The 21,724-nt window shown below is 44.2% G+C and overlaps 1 protein-coding gene across 2 annotated transcripts; it reads left to right on the top strand.

Moving 5' to 3' along the window:
• Nucleotides 1-19,623: 19,623 nt before the first annotated feature.
• Nucleotides 19,624-21,170, top strand: LOC127292315 (BTB/POZ and MATH domain-containing protein 1-like). 2 transcript variants are annotated; one of them, XM_051321685.1, is made up of 2 exons: nucleotides 19,624-19,713; nucleotides 19,783-21,170. In XM_051321685.1, exon 2 carries the CDS (start codon nucleotides 19,858-19,860, stop codon nucleotides 20,926-20,928), a length of 1,071 nt encoding a protein of 356 aa, XP_051177645.1. In that variant the 5' UTR covers nucleotides 19,624-19,713; nucleotides 19,783-19,857; the 3' UTR covers nucleotides 20,929-21,170. The 2 variants fall into 2 exon arrangements, with proteins under 2 accessions (XP_051177645.1, XP_051177647.1); XM_051321687.1 differs by having other exon boundaries at nucleotides 19,629-19,705.
• Nucleotides 21,171-21,724: the final 554 nt, after the last annotated feature.

Raw genomic sequence — 21,724 nt, 5'->3', positions numbered from 1 at the left:
TTGATATTTAAGTTGTGGTGTTATTCTTCTAGTGGTGTCATGTGAACGTCGACTACATGATACTTCACCTTTGTGGGCCTAGGGGAATACATCTTGTATTCGTTTGCTAATTGTGGGGTTGCTGGAGTGACAGCAACCTGAACCCCCGTTGGTATATCGATGCAGGAGGGATAGCAGGATCTCAGAGTTTAAGGCTGTGGTTAGATTTATCTTAATTACTTTCTTGTATTTGCGGATGCTTGCAAGGGGTATAATCATAAGTATGTATTAGTCCTAGGAAGGGCGGTGCATTAGCGTAGGTTCACCCACACAACACTTATCAAAACAATGAAGATTAATAAACTATATGAAGCGAAAGCACTAGACTAAATTCCCGTGTGTCCTCAAGAACGTTTGGTCATTATAAGTAAACAAACCGGCTTGTCCTTTGTGCTAAAAAGGATTGGGCCACTCGCTGCAATTATTTCTTTCGCATTTTACTTACTCGTACTTTATTTATCTGCTATATCAAAAACCCCTGAATACTTGTCTGTGAGCATTATATTTACAGTGAACCCTTCATCGAAACTGCTTGTCAACACCTTCTGCTCCTCGTTGGGTTCGACACTCTTATTTATCGAAAGTACTACGATACACCCCCTATACTTGTGGGTCATCAAGTATGCATATTGTTAGAGAAGAACATTGGGCCGCTAACTAAAACCATGAACCATGGTGGAAGTTTCAGTTTGGACATCAATCCTCAATCTCTTATGAGAATATTATCTGTTGTTGAATGCTTATGCATTAAAGAGGAGTCCATTATCTGTTGTCTATGTTGTCCCGGTATGGATGTCTAAGTTGAGAATAATCAAAAGTGAGAAATCCAATGCGAACTTTCTCCTTAGACCTTTGTACAGGCGGCATACAGGTACCCCTTTGTGACACTTGGTTTAAACATATGCTATGCAATGATAATCCATGTAAATCCAAGATAATTAGGACAAGGTGCGGGCACTATTGGTATTCTATGCATGAGGCTTGCAACTTATAGGATGTCTTATGCATAACACATATGAATTATTACTACCATTGACAAAATTGTTTCTATGTTTTCAAAACAAAAGCTCTAGCACAAATATAGCAATCCATGATTCCCTCTGCGAAGGGCCATTCTTTTACTTTATGTTGAGTCAGTTTACCTACTTCTTTCTATCTTAGAAGCAAACACTTGTGTCAACTGTGTGCATTGATTCCTACATACTTGCTTATTTGCATTCATCATATTACTTTGTGTTGACAATTATCCATGAGATAAACATGTTGAAGTCGAAAGCAACTGCTGAAACTTATATCTTCCTTTGTGTTGCTTCAAAACTTTATACTAAGAATCTATTGCTTCATGAGTTAACTCCTATGCAAGTCTTATTGATGCTTGTCTTGAAAGTACTATTCATGAAAAGTCTTTGCTATATGATTCAGTTGTTTATTCATTGTCTTTACCATTGCTTCGAATCACTTCATTCATCTCATATGCTTTACAATAGTATTGATCAAGATTATGATAGCATGTCACTTTAGAAATTATCCTTGTTATCGTTACCTACTCGAGGGCGAGTAGGAACTAAGCTTGGGGATGCTTGATACGTCTCAAACGTATCTATAATTTCTTATGTTCCATGCTACTTTTATGATGATAGTCACATGTTTTATACACACTTTATGTCATTATGATGCATTTTCCGGCACTAACCTATTGACGAGATGCCGAAGAGCCAGTTGTTGTTTTCTGCTGTTTTTGGTTTCAGAAATCCTACAAAGAAAATATTCTCGGAATTGGACGAATTCAACGCCCAGGGTCTTATTTTTCCACGGAGCTTCCAGAAGACCGAAGGGGATACGAAGTGGGGCGACGAGGCGTCGTGTGGTGACCCTGCATACCACTGCATGTTGTAGTATGCCAGTCGTTGATATAACATTCACGAAGTACCATTCCGCAAATATTACATCCCTCAGAGTAGTACAACAGAACATAGCAGGTCCATAACTCATTCATTTATTATTACAAACATCATACACATATCGTATCGGAGCTCCTCTTGGGTCCTAAGAGGAATACTCCTGGGTTCGAGGCGAACCCAACTTAGCTTACAATATAAAAGTCTCATTAAGTTATACATTTATTTTCTCGAGCAGCTAAATACTAAGAGTTCGGGCTGCTCGGCTACTACTACTACTGGATGTTTCTAGGCTTGATCTCCTCCGGAAGCCTCCCCGGATCCATAGACGATGAGGTAGTCTACGCCTTCGATACCTCCAGAGAGGTCTGGTTCTTCATAGCCGATGATTTCGGCTCCTTCATTGTTGTCGTAGTCCTCCTCCAGACGATTCAGACAATCTAAGCAAGGGATTTAAGATTGGGATGAGTACGAGCGTACTCAACAAGTTCATTATAGAGAAGAGGTGTTTAATGCACTAGCTACGATATTAGACCAGAAAGTCTAATACCAATGCAAGTTTTGATAAACATTTCTTCAAGAGATTGCTTTTATTTCCAAGAGCTATGTCCGTCAGCCTTCACCGGTTTACTAGAACTTCATGGAGATCCTTTCTGGCCGTGTTCGCAGTTCCATATCCCGGAACAGGGAGTGACAGGTCACAGTTCTTTACACTCTGCAGAGGTGTGTTGCTTTACCCATAAGAGATCTTAACCTTGGTGCCAACCAGGCAGCTCTCCCGTCCACACTGCCTATGGTGTGAGGCCCGGTATAAGGTCATAGCCAATCATATTCCTTCGCTACCTCGCACACCCACCCTTTTGTAAGACTGTCTTCCCCTATATCCATGGTGAGACCGTTCCAGGCATTTGTTCTCCCCTATACCGATTAAGGTAGACCGTTCCGAACAATTTTGTATGCCCTCCCCTATCAATCATGGATAGACCGTTCCGGACATCTTACAATCCATCATAGACCGCATTACCGTGGGGACTTTAGGCTTCCCCAGCCTACCGCTTGTCCCTCAGGATACAAGTGTCTACGGTAAGCGCATCCGTTGATGTACAAGAGGTGGAAATACGATTGACTATTCCGTCCCACTCCAGATCTTATGGTTAACACGGTTATTACGGCACAAGAATCACTGGCGACATTTGTTGTTTAATCCTAGATGGATATAACCCTTGCAATGGAACCTCCACCATATCAACACAATCCATGGTTCCATTGCCCACCACATAGTCATATTCATAGTTATGAAAGTAGTGGTTTTGGTTTTTATGCAATAGTGATAACCATAATACTTTGCAAGTAATTTGATAGAAATACTCAAATGATATGAGCAAGCGATGAACTTGCCTGAACACTGCAAAGTTTTGCAGTTGGAAGGTGTGGACTGACCCTTGTCCTCTGTCTCTGAAAAATAACATCATTGTCCGATAAGGGCAATGGTTAAAGAAGCAATTATGCATGATTCCAGTTTTAGGGTTTGTTCCCCCCTTTCCGATGACGTTGTTATTTCATGTGAGAGGTTAATACTAAGAATAGCTTGTAGATACTTGATTTAGGGTAAATACAATCCTTGAAATGTTGTCAAGGTGTTTTTAAAGTCCAAATGCATTATTGGACTATTTTCTTTATTGAAAATAATATGTGTGATTTAAATCATTATTTAAATCATCAAATTAAGACTTATTCTTAATTATCTCCAAAAATTCTCTTTGATATTTTATTTGGATAAAGAATTTTATGCTGATTGATTTTCATATTTTTAATTGTTTTTTTAGAGCTCTTATCAATTTTCTATTGAATTTTAAAGTTTCTGGTTTTTATTTGAATTGTGAAAAGTCACAATTGCCCCTGGGCCCACCTGTCAGTGGAGCCCAGCGGGTTGGGTTAGACCAGCTCGGGTCCAACCGACCCGAGCGGTCGCTCACTCACTCGCCCCTCGCGCCTCCTCGACCTAACCCTAATCCCCTTTCTCTCTCTGGCGACCTGCGTCGCCCTCACCGTCGCCGGCCGATTCCGGCGGTCTCCGGCCGCCATGGCCCTCGCCATGGGGCGCAATCGAACCGCCAGGTGACGGCGATCCGTTCCCTCCGCGTCGATCTGGAGCAGACGCCGCTTCTGCTCGCCCTCGACCTTCTTCGCCATGGTTAGGGTTACGGGATCCGTGTGATCTCGCGGCCCCAAGAGCTCCTGGTGTGATGTCGCCGCCGTGGCTGTGCTGCCATGGTGGGGTGGTGCTATGGCGCCGCCATGGCCTGGCTTGGCCTGGCGCCGCTGCGCCCTGGCGCGTGCCGCCGTGGCCGCCATGATTGCCCGCCTGCTCGACCCTGGTACGTTCGCCATCACTCCCTCTCTCTTGTGTGCTGGTTCTTCTTCCTCCTTCCTTAGCTCTGGTCGCAGCTTCTCCTCCTCGTGGAGAGGATAGCCGTGCTCATGCTGCTCTGTGGCCGTGCTTAATGCTGCTTCTTATTCTTCTTTGTCTGCGTATCTTCTTTGTGTTGCTTATGCTGATGTGCTGCTTGTGCTGCTGTGCAAGATTGCTAAGCTATGTGCCTGTGAAAGCTTGCTTTACTTGCTAGAATTCTTCTCTGTGCCTCTGTTCTTGTTTCTATGCTTGCCTGACACTCATGTGTATTTATATATGCTTCTATGGCTTAATTGCAGTATGCAATTCTTGCAAATTTGCAAGTGCCAGAGTTTCTGTGGCTAGTTCTTGTGCTCAAATTCATGAGCATGCTCATCTGAGCATTGCTGTTGGCTTAATGGTATGATTCAGTGATGAGCACTAAGTGCTTTACTGGTTTAATGGCTCTGATTATTGTTATGGCTTGATTATGTGTGTGTGCCATCCTTGTCTAGCTTGATCCAGTGGTACATCATATAGTTGATGTGCTTCTGGATACAATTATAAATCATCCATTTGATTATCTGTGAAGCACTGTTGAGTATGTGTGGCTATTTAATTATCTGGTGCTATGCTCTGCTGCTCAGTGATGCTCTAACATGTGTTGGCATGCAATAGCAAGTCCTGATGATCATATGATCATTTCTTGTTTGTGAATTAGTGGGTGCCCCTCTCTGTGACTCACTGGTGCTCATTCAGTGCTATATGTGCTTCTTACAGACTTAGTCTGGGTGTGCTGGTGCTTGTCCAAGCATCAGTGACTGTGTGCAATGATCCTTTGGATCATCTGCAAGACCCTGTGCATCAGTAGCTTATCTGTTTCATTTATCTGCTTAATTTGCTTTGTTATTTGGATAAATGATGTGAACTGTAACACAGTGATGATCATATCAATTGATTTACTTGGGCTAGAGGGATGCCAACAATTGTTGGGGACCGTAGCCCATTCTGAACCCACTTGGGTGATGATGCATGTGTAAGGCTTAACTGTTTGGATTGGTTGTGTGGTTGAGGTAACCCTGACAGTAGGTTCTTGCTATTAGGGTGGCTCCCACCAGTGTTGGCTTTCTTTGATGAATAAATGCTCACTGACTATTCACTTGGTGATTTATCAGTGGCTTTGGTGTTGATAAACAAGATAGGAACATGTTGCCTATCAGTCTGATGGTTTAGCTAGACTGTTAGGTGCTTGGTGAATCTGGATGGCTACATAGGATTAAATCCATGCTGGATTTCTCTGGTTGTGACACTGTGTTGTCACAACCAGTGTTCCCTGGTTTGATTTCCTTCTAGCCTTAGTTGTATTTGCTGGCACCAATTGGTTTAGCAACCAAGTGATGATACATCCAGGGTTTCATACCCTTTTTTGCTTCTGTGATGCATGAGTATGCTTAATTATGAGCAAAACCATGGTTTGCTCATGATGCTTGGTATACCTCACTCCAGCTCCTAGAATTTGGGGTTGGTGTAGAGGGTTTGCTTCTGTGTTGATCTTATGGTTGATTTGCTTGCCCTGCTCCTCCTGGTGAGCTTGATGCTTGATTTAATTCAGTGGTGTGATGGAGCAGGTTGAATAGGGAAGCTGTTCTTCCTGTTCTAGCTGTTCTTGGTGTTCTTGGTGGCTTACCAGTGCAGTTCTGTCGATGGCAATGGTTAGGGTTTACTGTGGAGACTTTATATGATCTCCACCTCCATCTCTGGTCGACAACAAGGCCTGGCAGCCTGTTGTGACTCACCAGCTGTGTGTGTGTGGTGTGCTGCATGCACAACTGGTGTGAGCAGCCTAGGCTGTGTGTGTGTGTGCTAGTCTTGTGCACTTGGACTTGGTTCAATACGTGACATGGATCTGCTCGGCAGAGACTTGATCATATCCTCTTCATTTCAATTGTTTGCTAACCTGCCAAGTGGCTTTGCCACTTGGCTTAATACTTTGATTGTTGTGTATGTGTGCAGGAATCAAGAAGATGCTCAAGATGGGCTCAAGATCATCTTGATCAAAGAATTCATGAAGATCACAATGTAGTTTAGGACATTTAAATAACTTGTAATTTTCCTTTTTCAATTTCTATTTCATCAATTCTTGTAATGTGTTGTAAATTTCTTTATCTATTCAGGATATTGTAATGACAATGTAATATGTGTGTGATTATCAATAAAGCTCAAGTTTTCCTCAATGAGCTTAATGTATTTGTTGTATTACTTATATTCTGGCTTAATGATAATTGTTTGTTAAATTATCTCAAATTTGAATTATGTGATAACCATTTGATGTTTGAATTTGAAATTCAAATTCAAATTTGGTTTGAATTCATTCAAACAACTTAACTTGTAATTCAATCATGCAACTTATGATTTCAATGCAATTTTCACTTTTCTCTTCTCAAAACCCTAATTTAGACAAGTAGGAACAAGTTCTTCTCACTCTCGAAACCCTAACCCTGTAGGATGTCGAGAGAGAAACATGTCCCCCTTCGATGCAGTTTTGTTTAAAAAGCGCAAAATTTCCCCAGACTTTACCATGCAATGCACATCCCTTTCTAAAATCTACCCCTCGATCGTCTCTAAACCTGGGACATTACAGCCTTTCCCCCTTAAAGAAAACTTCGTCCCGAAGTTGTGGTTGTAATACCTGAAAAGTTCGGGGTATGTTTTCCTCAGGTCTTCCTCTTTTTCCCAGGTGGCTTCCCTCTCGGGATGATGCTTCCATTGTATCTTGCAGTACTTTATAGCTCTATTCCTGAGTTGTTTCCAGTTTTCCTCGAGAATCTTCGCTGGCTTCTCGATGTAAGTCAAATCTGGTTGTAACTCGAGCTCTTCATGTGATACTGGTTCATCTGGGGTCTTTAAACACTTTCTGAGTTGTGACACATGGAATACGTTGTGAACCTGAGATAACCTTCCTGGTAGTTCCAATTCAAAGGCTAATCCTCGGTTTTGACTCAGAATCTTGAAAGGTCCGATGTACCTAGGGCTTAGCTTTCCTTTTACTCCAAACCTCTGAAGTCCTTTCATCGGGCTTACCTTAAGATATACCATGTCTCCAACTCGTGGCTCCCATGTTCTCCTCTTTTGATCGGCATAACTCTTCTGTCGGCTCTGGGCTATCTTCAACCTATCTCTGATGATGTCAATTATTTGTTGCTTTTCTTTGACATAATCAGGGTTGAACTCTTTGCTTGCTCCGGCTTCATACCAACATATCGGTGATCTACACTTCCTTCCATACAGAGCTTCGAATGGTGCCATCTTGATGCTGCTTTGATAGCTATTATTGTATGAGAACTCTGCTAGTGGTAAGTGTTCCTCCCATGATCCTCCGAAGTCTAGGGCACAAGCCCTGAGCATATCCTCTAGGATCTGGTTAGTTCTCTCAGTTTGTCCACCTGTCTGAGGATGATAGGCGGTACTATAGTCCAACTTGGATCCTAAAGCTTCGTGTAATTGCTTCCAAAATATTGACGTGAACACGGATCCTCGATCCGACACGGTCTTCTTGGGCACTCCATGTTTACTCACGATCTCTTTGATGTAAAGATCGATGAGTTTCTCTCCTTTATCTTGCTGATTTACCGCTAAGAAGTGTGCACTCTTCGTCAACCGGTCCACAATTACCCATATCATGTCCTTCTTTTTATTGGTCATGGGTAGTCCGGTGATGAAATCCATTCCTATCTCCTCCCATTTCCATTCTGGAATAGGTAAAGGTTGTAATTTCCCTACCGGACTCTGATGTTCAGCCTTCACTCTTTGGTAGGTATGGCATTCCGCCACATATTGTGCTATCTCTCTCTTCATGTTGTTCCACCAGAATAGCTCCTTTAGATCCATTTACATTTTTGTACTTCCCGGATGAATGGAGTATGGTGTTTGATGGGCTTCCCGGAGTATTACTTCCTTGATTTCAGCAATATCCGGAACACAAATCCTCTTCTGGAACCATAATGATCCCGATTCTCCGCGGTGAAATTCTGATGGTCTTCCCTCATCTATTCTTCTCATCTCCTCCACTATGAATGGATCGTCCAGCTGACCCATCATTATCTCATTCTTCAAGTTAACATTTAGCTCATCGGCTACTTGTAAAGCTGATAGTCCTTCATGAGCTTCCTTCTCCCAAAGTTGTATTTGGGCTTGACTTATTTCCTTCCTCAACTCCGGTGATATTTCTTGTTCCACTCCTCCGGTGCTCTTCCTACTCAAGGCATCGGCTACAACATTGGCCTTTCCTGGAGTGTAATTGATGGTCAAATCATAATCCTTGATCAGTTCAAGCCATCTTTTCTGCCTCATGTTGAGTTCCTTCTGAGTAAAGAAGTATTTGAGACTCTTATGATCGGTATAGAGCTCACACTTGGCTCCATAGAGAAAATGTCTCCAAGTTTTGAGTGCAAACACAACTGCTGCTAATTCCAAGTCATGTGTTGGATAGTTTACTTCATGAGGTCTGAGTTGCCTCGATCCATAAGATATCACTTTCCGATCTTGCATGAGTACGCAACCCAATCCATGCTTGGATGCGTCACAATACACGGTGTAATCCTTGCCAACTTCAGGAACTGCTAACACCGGTGCTGTGGTGAGTTTTTCCTTTAGAGTTTGAAAACTTTTCTCACACTCCTCTGACCACACGAATGGTGTGTTCTTTCTTAACAGCTTTGTCATTGGTCCTGCTATCTTGGAGAATCCCTCAATGAATCTCCGATAATATCCTGCCATTCCTAGGAATCCTCGGATTTCCTTGACAGTCTTGGGTGTTTCCCATTCTAGAACTGCTGCTACCTTGCTCGGGTTAACAGCGATTCCATCTTTGCTAATGACATGACCAAGAAATTCCACTTGATCTAGCCAAAATTCACACTTACTAAATTTGGCATAGAGTTGATGTTCCCTTAGTGTTTGCAACACTAACCTCAGATGTTCAGCATGTTCCGCTTTGTCTTTGGAATAGATCAAGATATCATCGATGAATACGATGACAAACTTGTCTAGATATGGCATGAAGATCTTATTCATGAGATTCATGAAAATTGCTGGGGCATTGGTTAATCCAAAAGGCACTACAAGGTATTCATGATGTCCATACCTTGAGACAAAGGCAGTTTTCGGAACGTCTTCCTTCTTGATCTTTATCTGGTGATAACCAGATCTTAGATCAATTTTGGAAAAGACTCCCGCGCCTCTAACTTGATCGAATAGATCTTGTATTCTTGGAAGTGGATACTTGTTCTTGATTGTCACATTGTTCAAATTCCTGTAGTCTCCGCACATCCTTCTTCCTCCATCTCTTTTATCCACGAAGATCACAGGTGATCCCCATGGTGAAACACTTTCTTGTATAAATCATTTCTGTTCCAAGTCATCCAATTGCTCCTTAAGTTCTTTCAATTCCTTAGGCCCCATCTTATATGGTGCTTTAGCAATCGGAGCTGTTCCTGGAATTAGGTCGATAGTGAATTCTATCTCCCTATCTGGTGGCATACCTGGTAATTCCGCAGGAAACACATCCTGGAATTCATTCACTACAGGTATATCCTCTAACTTCACCTCCTTCATGCTGTTCAACTGTAGCTCCACTTCAATCTGTGTATGTTTGTCGCCTTGGTAGATCATTCTACTTCCATCGGGGCTTTTCAAAGATACCGTCTTGTTCACACAGTCGATCAATGCTCCATTAGCTTCTAACCAGTTCATACCAAGAATGACATCAATGTCCTTCATCGGTAAAATGAACAGGTCCGCGTCAAACGCGCACTTATTGATCATGATGACTTGTTTTTGTTTGGTATGGGTTACTACTATCGTTCCCCCCGCAGAAAGTATGGTTATGGGTGTATCTAACTTAGTGCAACTAATCCCATGTTTGATGATGAATTGCTGAGAAAAGAATGATGTAGTTGCACCAGTATCAAAAAGTACTTTGCCAGGATGGGTGAGTATCTGGAGCGTACCTATCACCGCCTGATCGGAGTTGACCACCTCCTCCAGACTAGTGCAGTTTAGCTTGCCGAAGGGCTTCTTATTCTTCCAGTTCCCTCCATTATTTCCTCCTCGGCTTCCTCCTCCTCCAGATTGACCTCCTCCCGTATTTCTCTTGGGGCAGTCCTTCAGCATGTGCCCCTCCCGACGACAACCAAAGCATATAATCCTTGGCTTCTTGCAATCCTTAGCAAAATGTCCTGTGAGACCACAGCTTCTGCAAACCGCTTGATTTGCAGTCTGGAATGCTTGGTTCCTCCTGCTATTATAGTAGTTGCTGTTGTTGTTGTTGTTGTTGTTGTTGTACCTTGGCTTGAAACTCAAGCTTGTATTAGGCTTGTTGCTAACAAATCTTTTAGGCTCAAACTTGGCCTTCTTCCTTTTCTCTTCTTGCAGTTGCTTGAAATCATCTTCAAGAGTGATGGCTGCATCCACCAACTCTTGGAACTCAGTCGCTCTCATCATACGGAGCTGTACTTTGAACTGGGGACTTAACCCCCTCAAAAACCTCTTCTTTTTCTTGTCCTCGGTGTTGACTTCTTCAATAGCATACCGGGACAGTTTTGAGAATTCCCTGACATAAGTCAGGATGGCCTTGTCCTTCTGCTCGAGGCTTTCAAACTCTCGATGCTTCAGTTCCACAATACTTTCAGGGACATTGGATTCCCTGAACTTCCTCGCGAACTCCTCCCAGGTGAATACTTTTCCAGCCGGATAAATGGCTACGATGTTATCCCACCATGATGCGGCAGGTCCACACAATAAATGTGTAGCATAACGAACCTTCTCCTGGTCGTTACAACCAACAGTATTGAGCTTTCGCTCGGTGTCCATAAGCCAGTCTTCCGCGTCCATTGGCTCGGGCGCGTATGCGAAAGATATAGGCTTGGTGTTCTGGAAGTCTGCTAAGGTGACTCCCTGATGCTCCGGTCTCTCCACCCTGTTCTGCTGCAGCAACTCCTGAAAGAATTTATTCTGCTGCTCCAACGTAATACGTTGCCTTTCCTCCACCAATTGCATGTACTGGACGAAATTCTGCTGCGTCATGGGTGGTGGTGGTGGTGGAAACTGATTCCTGGCTGCTTCATCAGCCTCTTCCTTTTGCTTCGCTTCGCGCTCCATGCGCTGCGCTTCGGTCTCCTCTCCTAACGCTCCCGACATAACCCCCTAGTTCTGCAACACAAGATGATACTCATAATTACTCCATGCGCAAGTTTTCTGAGCTCAACTTTGTGCACAGAACTAGTCACGCAATGGAAATCAAGAAGCAAATCCAAATCATACAAAACATATACCATGTATATACATACTTATGTGGTCTTATTACAATACTCAAGTCGATGTGAGTATGCAACTCACTTATTAAAGTATATGTACAAATTTCTACAAATATTACACACTACAATACACGTGATACTTGTGTATTGTAGTCCCGCCTTCCTTGGTGGACTCTAGTCGATCTTCACTCCCGGTACATCCCAGGCTTCCATCCGGTCGAACGTGTCGTCCTCCTGATAGACCCTGGAACATAAGGTCTCCCCGTCGGCTAGTAGTCAGAATCCGATGATGATCCTAGGGAGAAATCAGTGTTCACAAACTGATTGTTAAGTGCATCATAGTCCACCCATCGGGTGTACTCCCCTGTAGCTCCACCATAGGTGTTTCCAACATTTGTATCCGACTCAACCTGTGTCGGATACCCTCCATCAACTCCTCCATTACTGGGATGACTCTGGTTCTGGGTTGTGGCGTCATCATTCATCTCCCCATCATAATACACTGAAGTACTATGAGTTCCCGTATCAGATCCCCAACGCCAACCCGTGGAGTTTTCGATAGGAGTCTCGGAACGCTGATTGTTTCCGGATTCCTCTCCACCCTCATATCCCCCATAGGAACTACCCAGATAGTTCCCAGGTGTAACGGGTGTAGTTTCCCGCTCAAGAGGATCAATACTAATGTAGTCACCAGCTGAGTAAACTGGTGTGTGCACCACATTCTCCATAGGTTCTTTCCCCCTAATCTCCTCCTTGGGTTCAGTAAACTCCTCTAGCATCGTATCAATTACTCCTATCAAATGATGATTCAGTTGAAAGAGCAATGATAGCAAGAACTATGTCCGTCAGCCTTCACCGGTTTACTAGAACTTCATGGAGCTCCTTTCCGGCCGTGTTCGCAGTTCCATATCCCGGAACAGGGAGTGACAGGTCACAGTTCTTTACACTCTGCAGAGGTGTGTTGCTTTACCCATAAGAGATCTTAACCTTGGTGCCAACCGGGCAGCTCTCCCGTCCACACTGCCTATGGTGTGAGGCCCGGTATAAGGTCATAGCCAATCATATTCCTCCGCTACCTCGCACACCCACCCTTTTGTAAGACTGTCTTCCCCTATATCCATGGTGAGACCGTTCCAGGCATTTGTTCTCCCCTATACCGATTAAGGTAGACCGTTCCGAACAATTTTGTATGCCCTCCCCTATCAATCATGGATAGACCGTTCCGGACATCTTACAATCCATCATAGACCGCATTACCGTGGGGACTTTAGGCTTCCCCAGCCTACCGCTTGTCCCTCAGGATACAAGTGTCTACGGCAAGCGCATCCGTTGATGTACAAGAGGTGGAAATACGATTGACTATTCCGTCCCACTCCAGATCTTATGGTTAACACGGTTATTACGGCACAAGAATCACTGGCGACATTTGTTGTTTAATCCTAGATGGATATAACCCTTGCAATGGAACCTCCACCATATCAACACAATCCATGGTTCCATTGCCCACCACATAGTCATATTCATAGTTATGAAAGTAGTGGTTTTGGTTTTTATGCAATAGTGATAACCATAATACTTTGCAAGTAATTTGATAGAAATACTCAAATGATATGAGCAAGCGATGAACTTGCCTGAACACTGCAAAGTTTTGCAGTTGGAAGGTGTGGACTGACCCTTGTCCTCTGTCTCTGAAAAATAGCATCATTGTCCGATAAGGGCAATGGTTAAAGAAGCAATTATGCATGATTCCAGTTTTAGGGTTTGTTCCCCCCCTTTCCGATGACGTTGTTATTTCATGTGAGAGGTTAATACTAAGAATAGCTTGTAGATACTTGATTTAGGGTAAATACAATCCTTGAAATGTTGTCAAGGTGTTTTTAAAGTCCAAATGCATTATTGGACTATTTTCTTTATTGAAAATAATATGTGTGATTTAAATCATTATTTAAATCATCAAATTAAGACTTATTCTTAATTATCTCCAAAAATTCTCTTTGATATTTTATTTGGATAAAGAATTTTATGCTGATTGATTTTCATATTTTTAATTATTTTTTTAGAGCTCTTATCAATTTTCCATTGAATTTTAAAGTTTCTGGTTTTTATTTGAATTGTGAAAAGTCACAATTGCCCCTGGGCCCACGTGTCAGTGGAGCCCAGCGGGTTGGGTTAGACCAGCTCGGGTCCAACCGACCCGAGCGGTCGCTCACTCACTCACCCCTCGCGCCGCCTCGACCTAACCCCAATCCCCTTTCTCTCTCTGGCGACCTGCGTCGCCCTCACCGTCGCCGGCCGATTCCGGCGGTCTCCGGCCGCCATGGCCCTCGCCATGGGGCGCAATCGAACCGCTAGGTGATGGCGATCCGTTCCCTCCGCGTCGATCTGGAGCAGACGCCGCTTCTGCTTGCCCTCGACCTTCTTCGCCATGGTTAGGGTTATGGGATCCGCGTGATCTCGTGGCCCCCAGAGCTCCTGGTGTGATGTCGCCGCCGTGGCTGTGCTGCCATGGTGGGGTGGTGCTATGGCGCCGCCATGGCCTGGCTTGGCCTGGCGCCGCCGCGCCCTGGCGTGTGTCGCCGTGGCCGCCATGGTTGCCCGCCTGCTCGACCCTGGTACGTTCGCCATCACTCCCTCTCTCTTGTGTGCTGGTTCTTCCTCCTTCCTTAGCTCTGGTCGCAGCTTCTCCTCCTCGTGGAGAGGATAGCCGTGCTCATGCTGCTCTGTGGCCGTGCTTAATGCTGCTGCGCTGCTGCTGTGCTGCGTATGCTGCTGTGTTGCTTATGCTGATGTGCTGCTTGTGCTGCTGTGCAAGATTGCTAAGCTATGTGCCTGTGAAAGCTTGCTTTACTTGCTAGAATTCTTCTCTGTGCCTCTGTTCTTGTTTCTATGCTTGCCTGACACTCATGTGTATTTATATATGCTTCTATGGCTTAATTGCAGTATGCAATTCTTGCAAATTTGCAAGTGCCAGAGTTTCTGTGGCTAGTTCTTGTGCTCAAATTCATGAGCATGCTCATCTGAGCATTGCTGTTGGCTTAATGGTATGATTCAGTGATGAGCACTAAGTGCTTTACTGGTTTAATGGCTCTGATTATTGTTATGGCTTGATTATGTGTGTGTGCCATCCTTGTCTAGCTTGATCCAGTGGTACATCATATAGTTGATGTGCTTCTGGATACAATTATAAATCATCCATTTGATTATCTGTGAAGCACTGTTGAGTATGTGTGGCTATTTAATTATCTGGTGCTATGCTCTGCTGCTCAGTGATGCTCTAACATGTGTTGGCATGCAATAGCAAGTCCTGATGATCATATGATCATTTCTTGTTTGTGAATTAGTGGGTGCCCCTCTCTGTGACTCACTGGTGCTCATTCAGTGCTATATGTGCTTCTTACAGACTTAGTCTGGGTGTGCTGGTGCTTGTCCAAGCATCAGTGACTGTGTGCAATGATCCTTTGGATCATCTGCAAGACCCTGTGCATCAGTAGCTTATCTGTTTCATTTATCTGCTTAATTTGCTTTGTTATTTGGATAAATGATGTGAAGCTGTAACATGATGATGATCATATCAATTGATTTACTTGGGCTAGAGGGATGCCAACAATTGTTGGGGACCCTAGCCCATTCTGAACCCACTTGGGTGATGATGCATGTGTAAGGCTTAACTGTTTGGATTGGTTGTGTGGTTGAGGTAACCCTGACAGTAGGTTCTTGCTATTAGGGTGGCTCCCACCAGTGTTGGCTTTCTTTGATGAATAAATGCTCACTGACTATTCACTTGGTGATTTATCAGTGGCTTTGGTGTTGATAAACAAGATAGGAACATGTTGCCTATCAGTCTGATGGTTTAGCTAGACTGTTAGGTGCTTGGTGAATCTGGATGGCTACATAGGATTAAATCCATCTTTGGATTTCTCTGGTTGTGACACTTTGTGTTGTCACAACCGGTGTTCCCCGGTTTGATTTCCTTCTAGCCTTAGTTGTATTTGTCGGCACCAATTGGTTTAGCAACCAAGTGATGATACATCCAGGGTTTCATACCCTTTTTGCTTCTGTGATGCATGAGTATGCTTAATTATGAGCAAAACCATGGTTTGCTCATGATGCTTGGTATACCTCACTCCAGCTCCTAGAATTTGGGGTTGGTGTAGAGGGTTTGCTTCTGTGTTGATCTTATGGTTGATTTGCTTGCCCTGCTCCTCCTGGTGAGCTTGATGCTTGATTTAATTCAGTGGTGTGATGGAGCAGGTTGAACAGGAAGCTGTTCTTCTGTTCTAGGCTGTTCTTGGTGTTCTTGGTGGCTTACCGGTGCGGTTCTGTCGATGGCAATGGTTAGGGTTTCTTGTGGAGACTTTATATGATCTCCACCTCCATCTCTGGTCGACAACAAGGCACAGCAGCTGTTGTGACTCACCAGTGTGTGTGTGTGGTGTCTTGCATGCACACTGCCGTGTGAGCAGCCTAGCTGTGTGTGTGTGCTAGTGCTGTGCACTTGGACTTGGTTCTGTCTGTGACATGGATCTGCTCGGCAGAGACTTGATCATATCCTCTTCATTTCAATTGTTTGCTAACCTGCCAAGTGGCTTTGCCACTTGGCTTAATACTTTGATTGTTGTGTATGTGTGCAGGAATCAAGAAGATGCTCAAGATGGGCTCAAGATCATCTTGATCAAAGAATTCATGAAGATCACAATGTAGTTTAGGACATTTAAATAACTTGTAATTTTCCTTTTTCAATTTCTATTTCATCAATTCTTGTAATGTGTTGTAAATTTCTTTATCTATTCAGGATATTGTAATGACAATGTAATATGTGTGTGATTATCAATAAAGCTCAAGTTTTCCTTAATGAGCTTAATGTATTTGTTGTATTACTTATATTCTGGCTTAATGATAATTGTTTGTTAAATTATCTCAAATTTGAATTATGTGATAACCATTTGATGTTTGAATTTGAAATTCAAATTCAAATTTGGTTTGAATTCATTCAAACAACTTAACTTGTAATTCAATCATGCAACTTATGATTTCAATGCAATTTTCACTTTTCTCTTCTCAAAACCCTAATTTAGACAAGTAGGAACAAGTTCTTCTCACTCTCGAAACCCTAACCCTGTAGGATGTCGAGAGAGAAACCTGTCCCCCTTCGATGCAGTTTTGTTTAAAAAGCGCGAAATTTCCCCGGACTTTACCATGCAATGCACATCCCTTTCTAAAATCTACCCCTCGATCGTCTCTAAACCTGGGACATTACACGCCGCCACCATAGGGCCGCGCGGCCAGGGAGGGGCCCGCGCCGCCCTATGGTGTTTGCCCCTCGTCAGCCCTCTGACTCTGCCCTTCCGCCTATTTATTCCCTCCGCGCGAAAACCCTTTTACCGAGAGCCACGATACGGAAAACCTTTCAGAGACGCCGCCGCCGCCAATCCCATCTCGGGGGATTTAGGAGATCGCCTCTGGCACCCTACCGGAGAGGGAATCATCTCCCAGAGGACTCTTCATCACCATGATCGCCTCCGGATTGATGTGTGAGTAGTTCATCCCTGGACTATGGGTCCATAGCAGTAGCTAGATGGTTGTCTTCTCCTCATTGTGCTATCATGTTAGATCTTGTGAGCTGCCTATCATGATCAAGATCATCTATTTGTAATGCTACATGTTGTGTTTGTTGGGATCTGATGAATATGGAATACTATGTCAAGTTGATTATCAATCTATCATATGTGTTGTTTATGATTTTGCATGCTCTCCGTTGCTAGTAGAGGCTCTGGCCAAGTTGATACTTGTGACTCCAAGAGGGAGTATTTATGCTCGATAGTGGGTTCATGCCTCCATTAAATCTGGGATAGTGACAGAAAGTTCTAAGGTTGTGGATGTGCTGTTGCTACTAGGGATAAAACATCGATGCTTTGTCTAAGGATATTTGTGTTGATTACATTACGCACCATACTTAATGCAATTGTCTGTTGTTTGCAACTTAATACTGGAAGGGGTGCGGATGCTAACCCGAAGGTGGACTTTTTAGGCATAGATGCATGATGGATAGCGGTCTATGTACTTTGTCGTAATACCCGATTAAATCTCACACTACTCATCATGATATGTATGTGCATTGTTATGCCCTCTTTATTTGTCAATTGCCCAACTGTAATTTGTTCACCCAACATGCTATTTCTTATTGGAGAGACACCACTAGTGAACTGTGGACCCCGGTCCATTCTTTTTACATCTGAATACAATCTACTGCAATCATTGTTCTTTACTGTTCTTTGCAAACAAACATCATTTTTCACACCATACATTTAATCCTTTGTTTACAACAAGCCGGTGAGATTGACAACCTCACTGTTAAGTTGGGGCAAAGTATTTGGATTGTGTTGTGCAGGTTCCACGTTGGCGCCGGAATCCCTGGTGTTGCGCCGCACTACACTCCGTCACCAACAACCTTCACGTGTTCCTTGACTCCTACTGGTTAGATAAACCTTGGTTTCTTACTGAGGGAAAACTTGCTGCTGTACGCATCACACCTTCCTCTTGGGGTTCCCAACGGGCGTGTGCTTTACGCGTCAACAAGAACCCTTAGTGAAGAAGTCGTCTTCTCCATCGAGAAAACTGCCTTAAAAAGACGACCACCAAACCTAAAACTAATCTTCCAGAAAAAGATATTGAAAAACTCGACCTACACATCAGGTCCATTGTCTATTTTTGCAGCAGCAAGGCCAAGGGAAGAGTGAACGGATAGTTGCGGGCTTGCGGTGGCTGGGATTTCAAAGAGGAGGCGGCGGTTGTTCTAAACCTCACATCTACGCTATGTTTGTCGATTTTCACTCCAGAAACATAGTAACTCAAATTGGACCGTGTCTTCAAAATCTTATCTTTTTTTTTTGCAAAAATTGATGGATCTATTAATAATCATCAACAACTATACAATAAAGCTCTAAAAGTAATAAAATTAAATTACAATTTAATCATTGGACCACCTAGCAACGACTACATACACTAACGCGAGCCAAAGACGTGCCACCGCCTTTGCCCCTCCATCATCGGAGCTGAGCAAATATTGTCGTAGTAGAGCTTGTTGTAGTAGATAGATGGGAAGTCATCGTGCTAAGGCCCCAAAGGACCAACACACTAGGGCAACAACCATCGCCAATGAAGACAACCATAGATCGGAAGAGACTTACCGGAAAACACCCCAACAAACACGAAAATCAACATAATTGCAGGAGATCCGTTGGACACACGAGTCCACACACCCTCCACCGGCGCTAGAGGCACTACCGGAGCGAGGATATAGCGGGAGGACTTATTATGACTTCAGGATGTAGCTGTCGCCTCACCAACCGGAAGAAGACACTGGAGAACAACTTAAACAAGGAATGGGGACCCTCCCGCCAATGAGGGGCCTTGGTCCGTCACATCTCCAAGGTCCCAAGATCACCGAAGATGAAGCGAACCGTGTTTTATCTTTTGCAAGCTACTATTACCCTTCGTTCTAAAATAAATGTGACTACTTTGTCTAAATGTAGCTAGCTTTTTTAGGGGAAGGTACACCTAGCTAGATGAGCAATGTATCTTTACTTGTGGCTATGGAAAAAATGAGACCAATTAGGACTAGTCCAAAAATTCGTTTCCAACAATTAGATTTAAAATCATGTTGTTGGGTGAGCCCTTGAGGTCAACCTATTTGTAATTAGCGATTTAATAACGAAACACGCTATGTGTTGGTTTATTTGTTGATAATTTTGATCTCAATTGATGATATTTTAAGACTGTAGGTCCCTTCCGGTAGGCTCATCGTCAAGATTATTATTATTGAGCGACCAGCTTCATTTTTTTCCTATTGAAATGCGCTTCGGTCGGTTTTTTTGGGTTACTCTGAGTACCAAGCAGACCAAAACCCAGGCCCATGAACTCTAGGGCCCTTGCGCCTTCTTCCTCCCCAAAAGGTGAAAAAATATCCACTCAAAAGAAAGGTAAAAAAAAAAAAGCAGAGGCAGCTCCGTTCCGGCTTCGACGCCGCCGCCGCCGCCGCCACCGCCACCGCCACACAATCTGAGGTCTGAAGGTTCGATCAACTCCGCCCTCTCTTTCCTCCGGCGCTGGGTATTGATGCGCTTTTCTTTCACACCATCAGATTAGGACGCGGCGCGCCGTTGTCGTCGCAGCGAATCTTTCTCCTCCGGCCGTCAATCTTCCTCCTGGTCACCAGATGGAGGCATCTAATACGGTGTCTACGTGCACCCCGGAGGTGGCCCAAGGCACACATGTGTTCGATATCTTGGGCTACAGCAAGCATAGGGGCATGGGCAACGACGCCATGAGCTACATACGTTCCGGGATCTTCACTGTCGGCGGCCACGACTGGGCCATCCGCTTTTACCCTGATGGCCACAGCGAAGCATGCCAAGATTACATCTCAGTTTATCTCCAGCTTTTGAGCAAGAACACTGAAGTCCGGGCGTCCTGCGACCTGAGGCTGATGGACCAGTACACCGGCTTGTCGTCTTCAGTGCATAAAACAGGGCCTAGAATATTCAGTTTTGGGGCTATTAGTGGATTTGCTCCACAGACTGGTAAGTTCAAAAGGCGAAGTGAGATTGAGGAATCTGCATACCTTAGGGATGATCGCCTCACAATCAAATGCATTATCACTGTTGTCAAAAAGCCACGCGTAACTGAAGCCAGATTGTTCCCAAAAATCGACATGCCACCATCCGACATGGCTGAGCACGTCGGCAGGCTGCTGGAAGAAAAGGGTGGGTTTGACGTCAGTTTCAATGTTAGAGGAGAGACTTTCAGGGCGCATCGGTTCGTTCTCGCCATGCGGTCGCCTGTTTTCAAAGCGGAGCTCTACGGGCCGATGAGGGAGGCGAGCAAGGGGCATCGCATAACCATCGAGGACATGCAGCCTGCTGTTTTCAGGGCACTGCTCCATTTCATCTACACCGATTCTCTGCCTCGCAAGCACCTTGAGGGAGATGACAACACTGAAATGATCCGTCTTTTACTAGTGGCTGCCGACAGATATGCCATGGAGAGGCTCAAGCTGGTCTGCCAAAGCATCCTCTGCGAGGATCTCAACGTGGACAATGTGGCAACTACACTGGCCTTAGCTGACCAACATAGCTGTGACAAGCTTAAAGATGCCTGCCTTGAATTTGTTGAGATGTCGGATGCAATGGATGCTGTGGTGGCAACCCAAGGCTTCAAGGATCTGATGGTGACTTGCCCATCCCTCGTAGTCGACGCGTTGAAGAGAAGAAAGTTCCGTAAAGCATGAGCTGCTGCATTGCTAAATCCGCTAAATGATATGAATTGTGTGCCACTATTTGCTCAATATTCCATACCAACACATCGTAGGGGTGATCAGCTCAATGGCAGATGAATCTGAGAGTGGTTAGGTTAGTTGTCAAGTGATGCTAACGTCGTGAAATTTACTCCGAGATCAACCCATCCAAAACTCAACCTGCAAATGTTTGGTTCTGTGTTGAACTTTGTATTTACCAGGCTATTGATTTTGTCTGGGGCGCTTCTCTGCAACTACTGCATAACACTCGCTCTCGTTCTTGTACTGAACTTCCCTTCTTGTGTGCACCCTCTGTTGAGCATACCCAGATGGATGAAGTAGGATCAAACGCAACAAAATGATATTCTCAGGACATAACATGATAGATAAGTAGGATTGACATTCACATTGTATCTTGGAAAATGAAATAACACCATTAAGGGCATGTACAGCAGACAAAGCAGGGTGCGCCTAGTCAGACGTATGCAAGGGTTGCCACCATGGATTTTTAGTGGACGCAATCTGGCGGAGTAGTGCAGTGCCAGGCGATGATGTGCTTTGCTGCTGCGGGACACTCCAGGTACCTGGCATCTGCGCTGCAGTCTGAAGGTGAAGCACTCCGTGAGGTTGGGCATGGCCGAATGGCTCTGGGTCACCTCTCCAGGCAGTTATTCCTGCTCTCTACGTGTTTCATTGAGGCGAGCGTGGTGTTTTCAAAATATAATTAGTATGGAGTAGTAATAAACCTGCACATGCCCTAGCTTCTTTGGGTGCCGGCCCTGTCCACGGA

Source organism: Lolium perenne, chromosome 4, assembly GCF_019359855.2.
Source record: "Lolium perenne isolate Kyuss_39 chromosome 4, Kyuss_2.0, whole genome shotgun sequence".
Lineage (NCBI taxonomy): Eukaryota > Viridiplantae > Streptophyta > Magnoliopsida > Poales > Poaceae > Lolium > Lolium perenne.
This window is presented reverse-complemented; position numbering and strand designations above follow the sequence as displayed.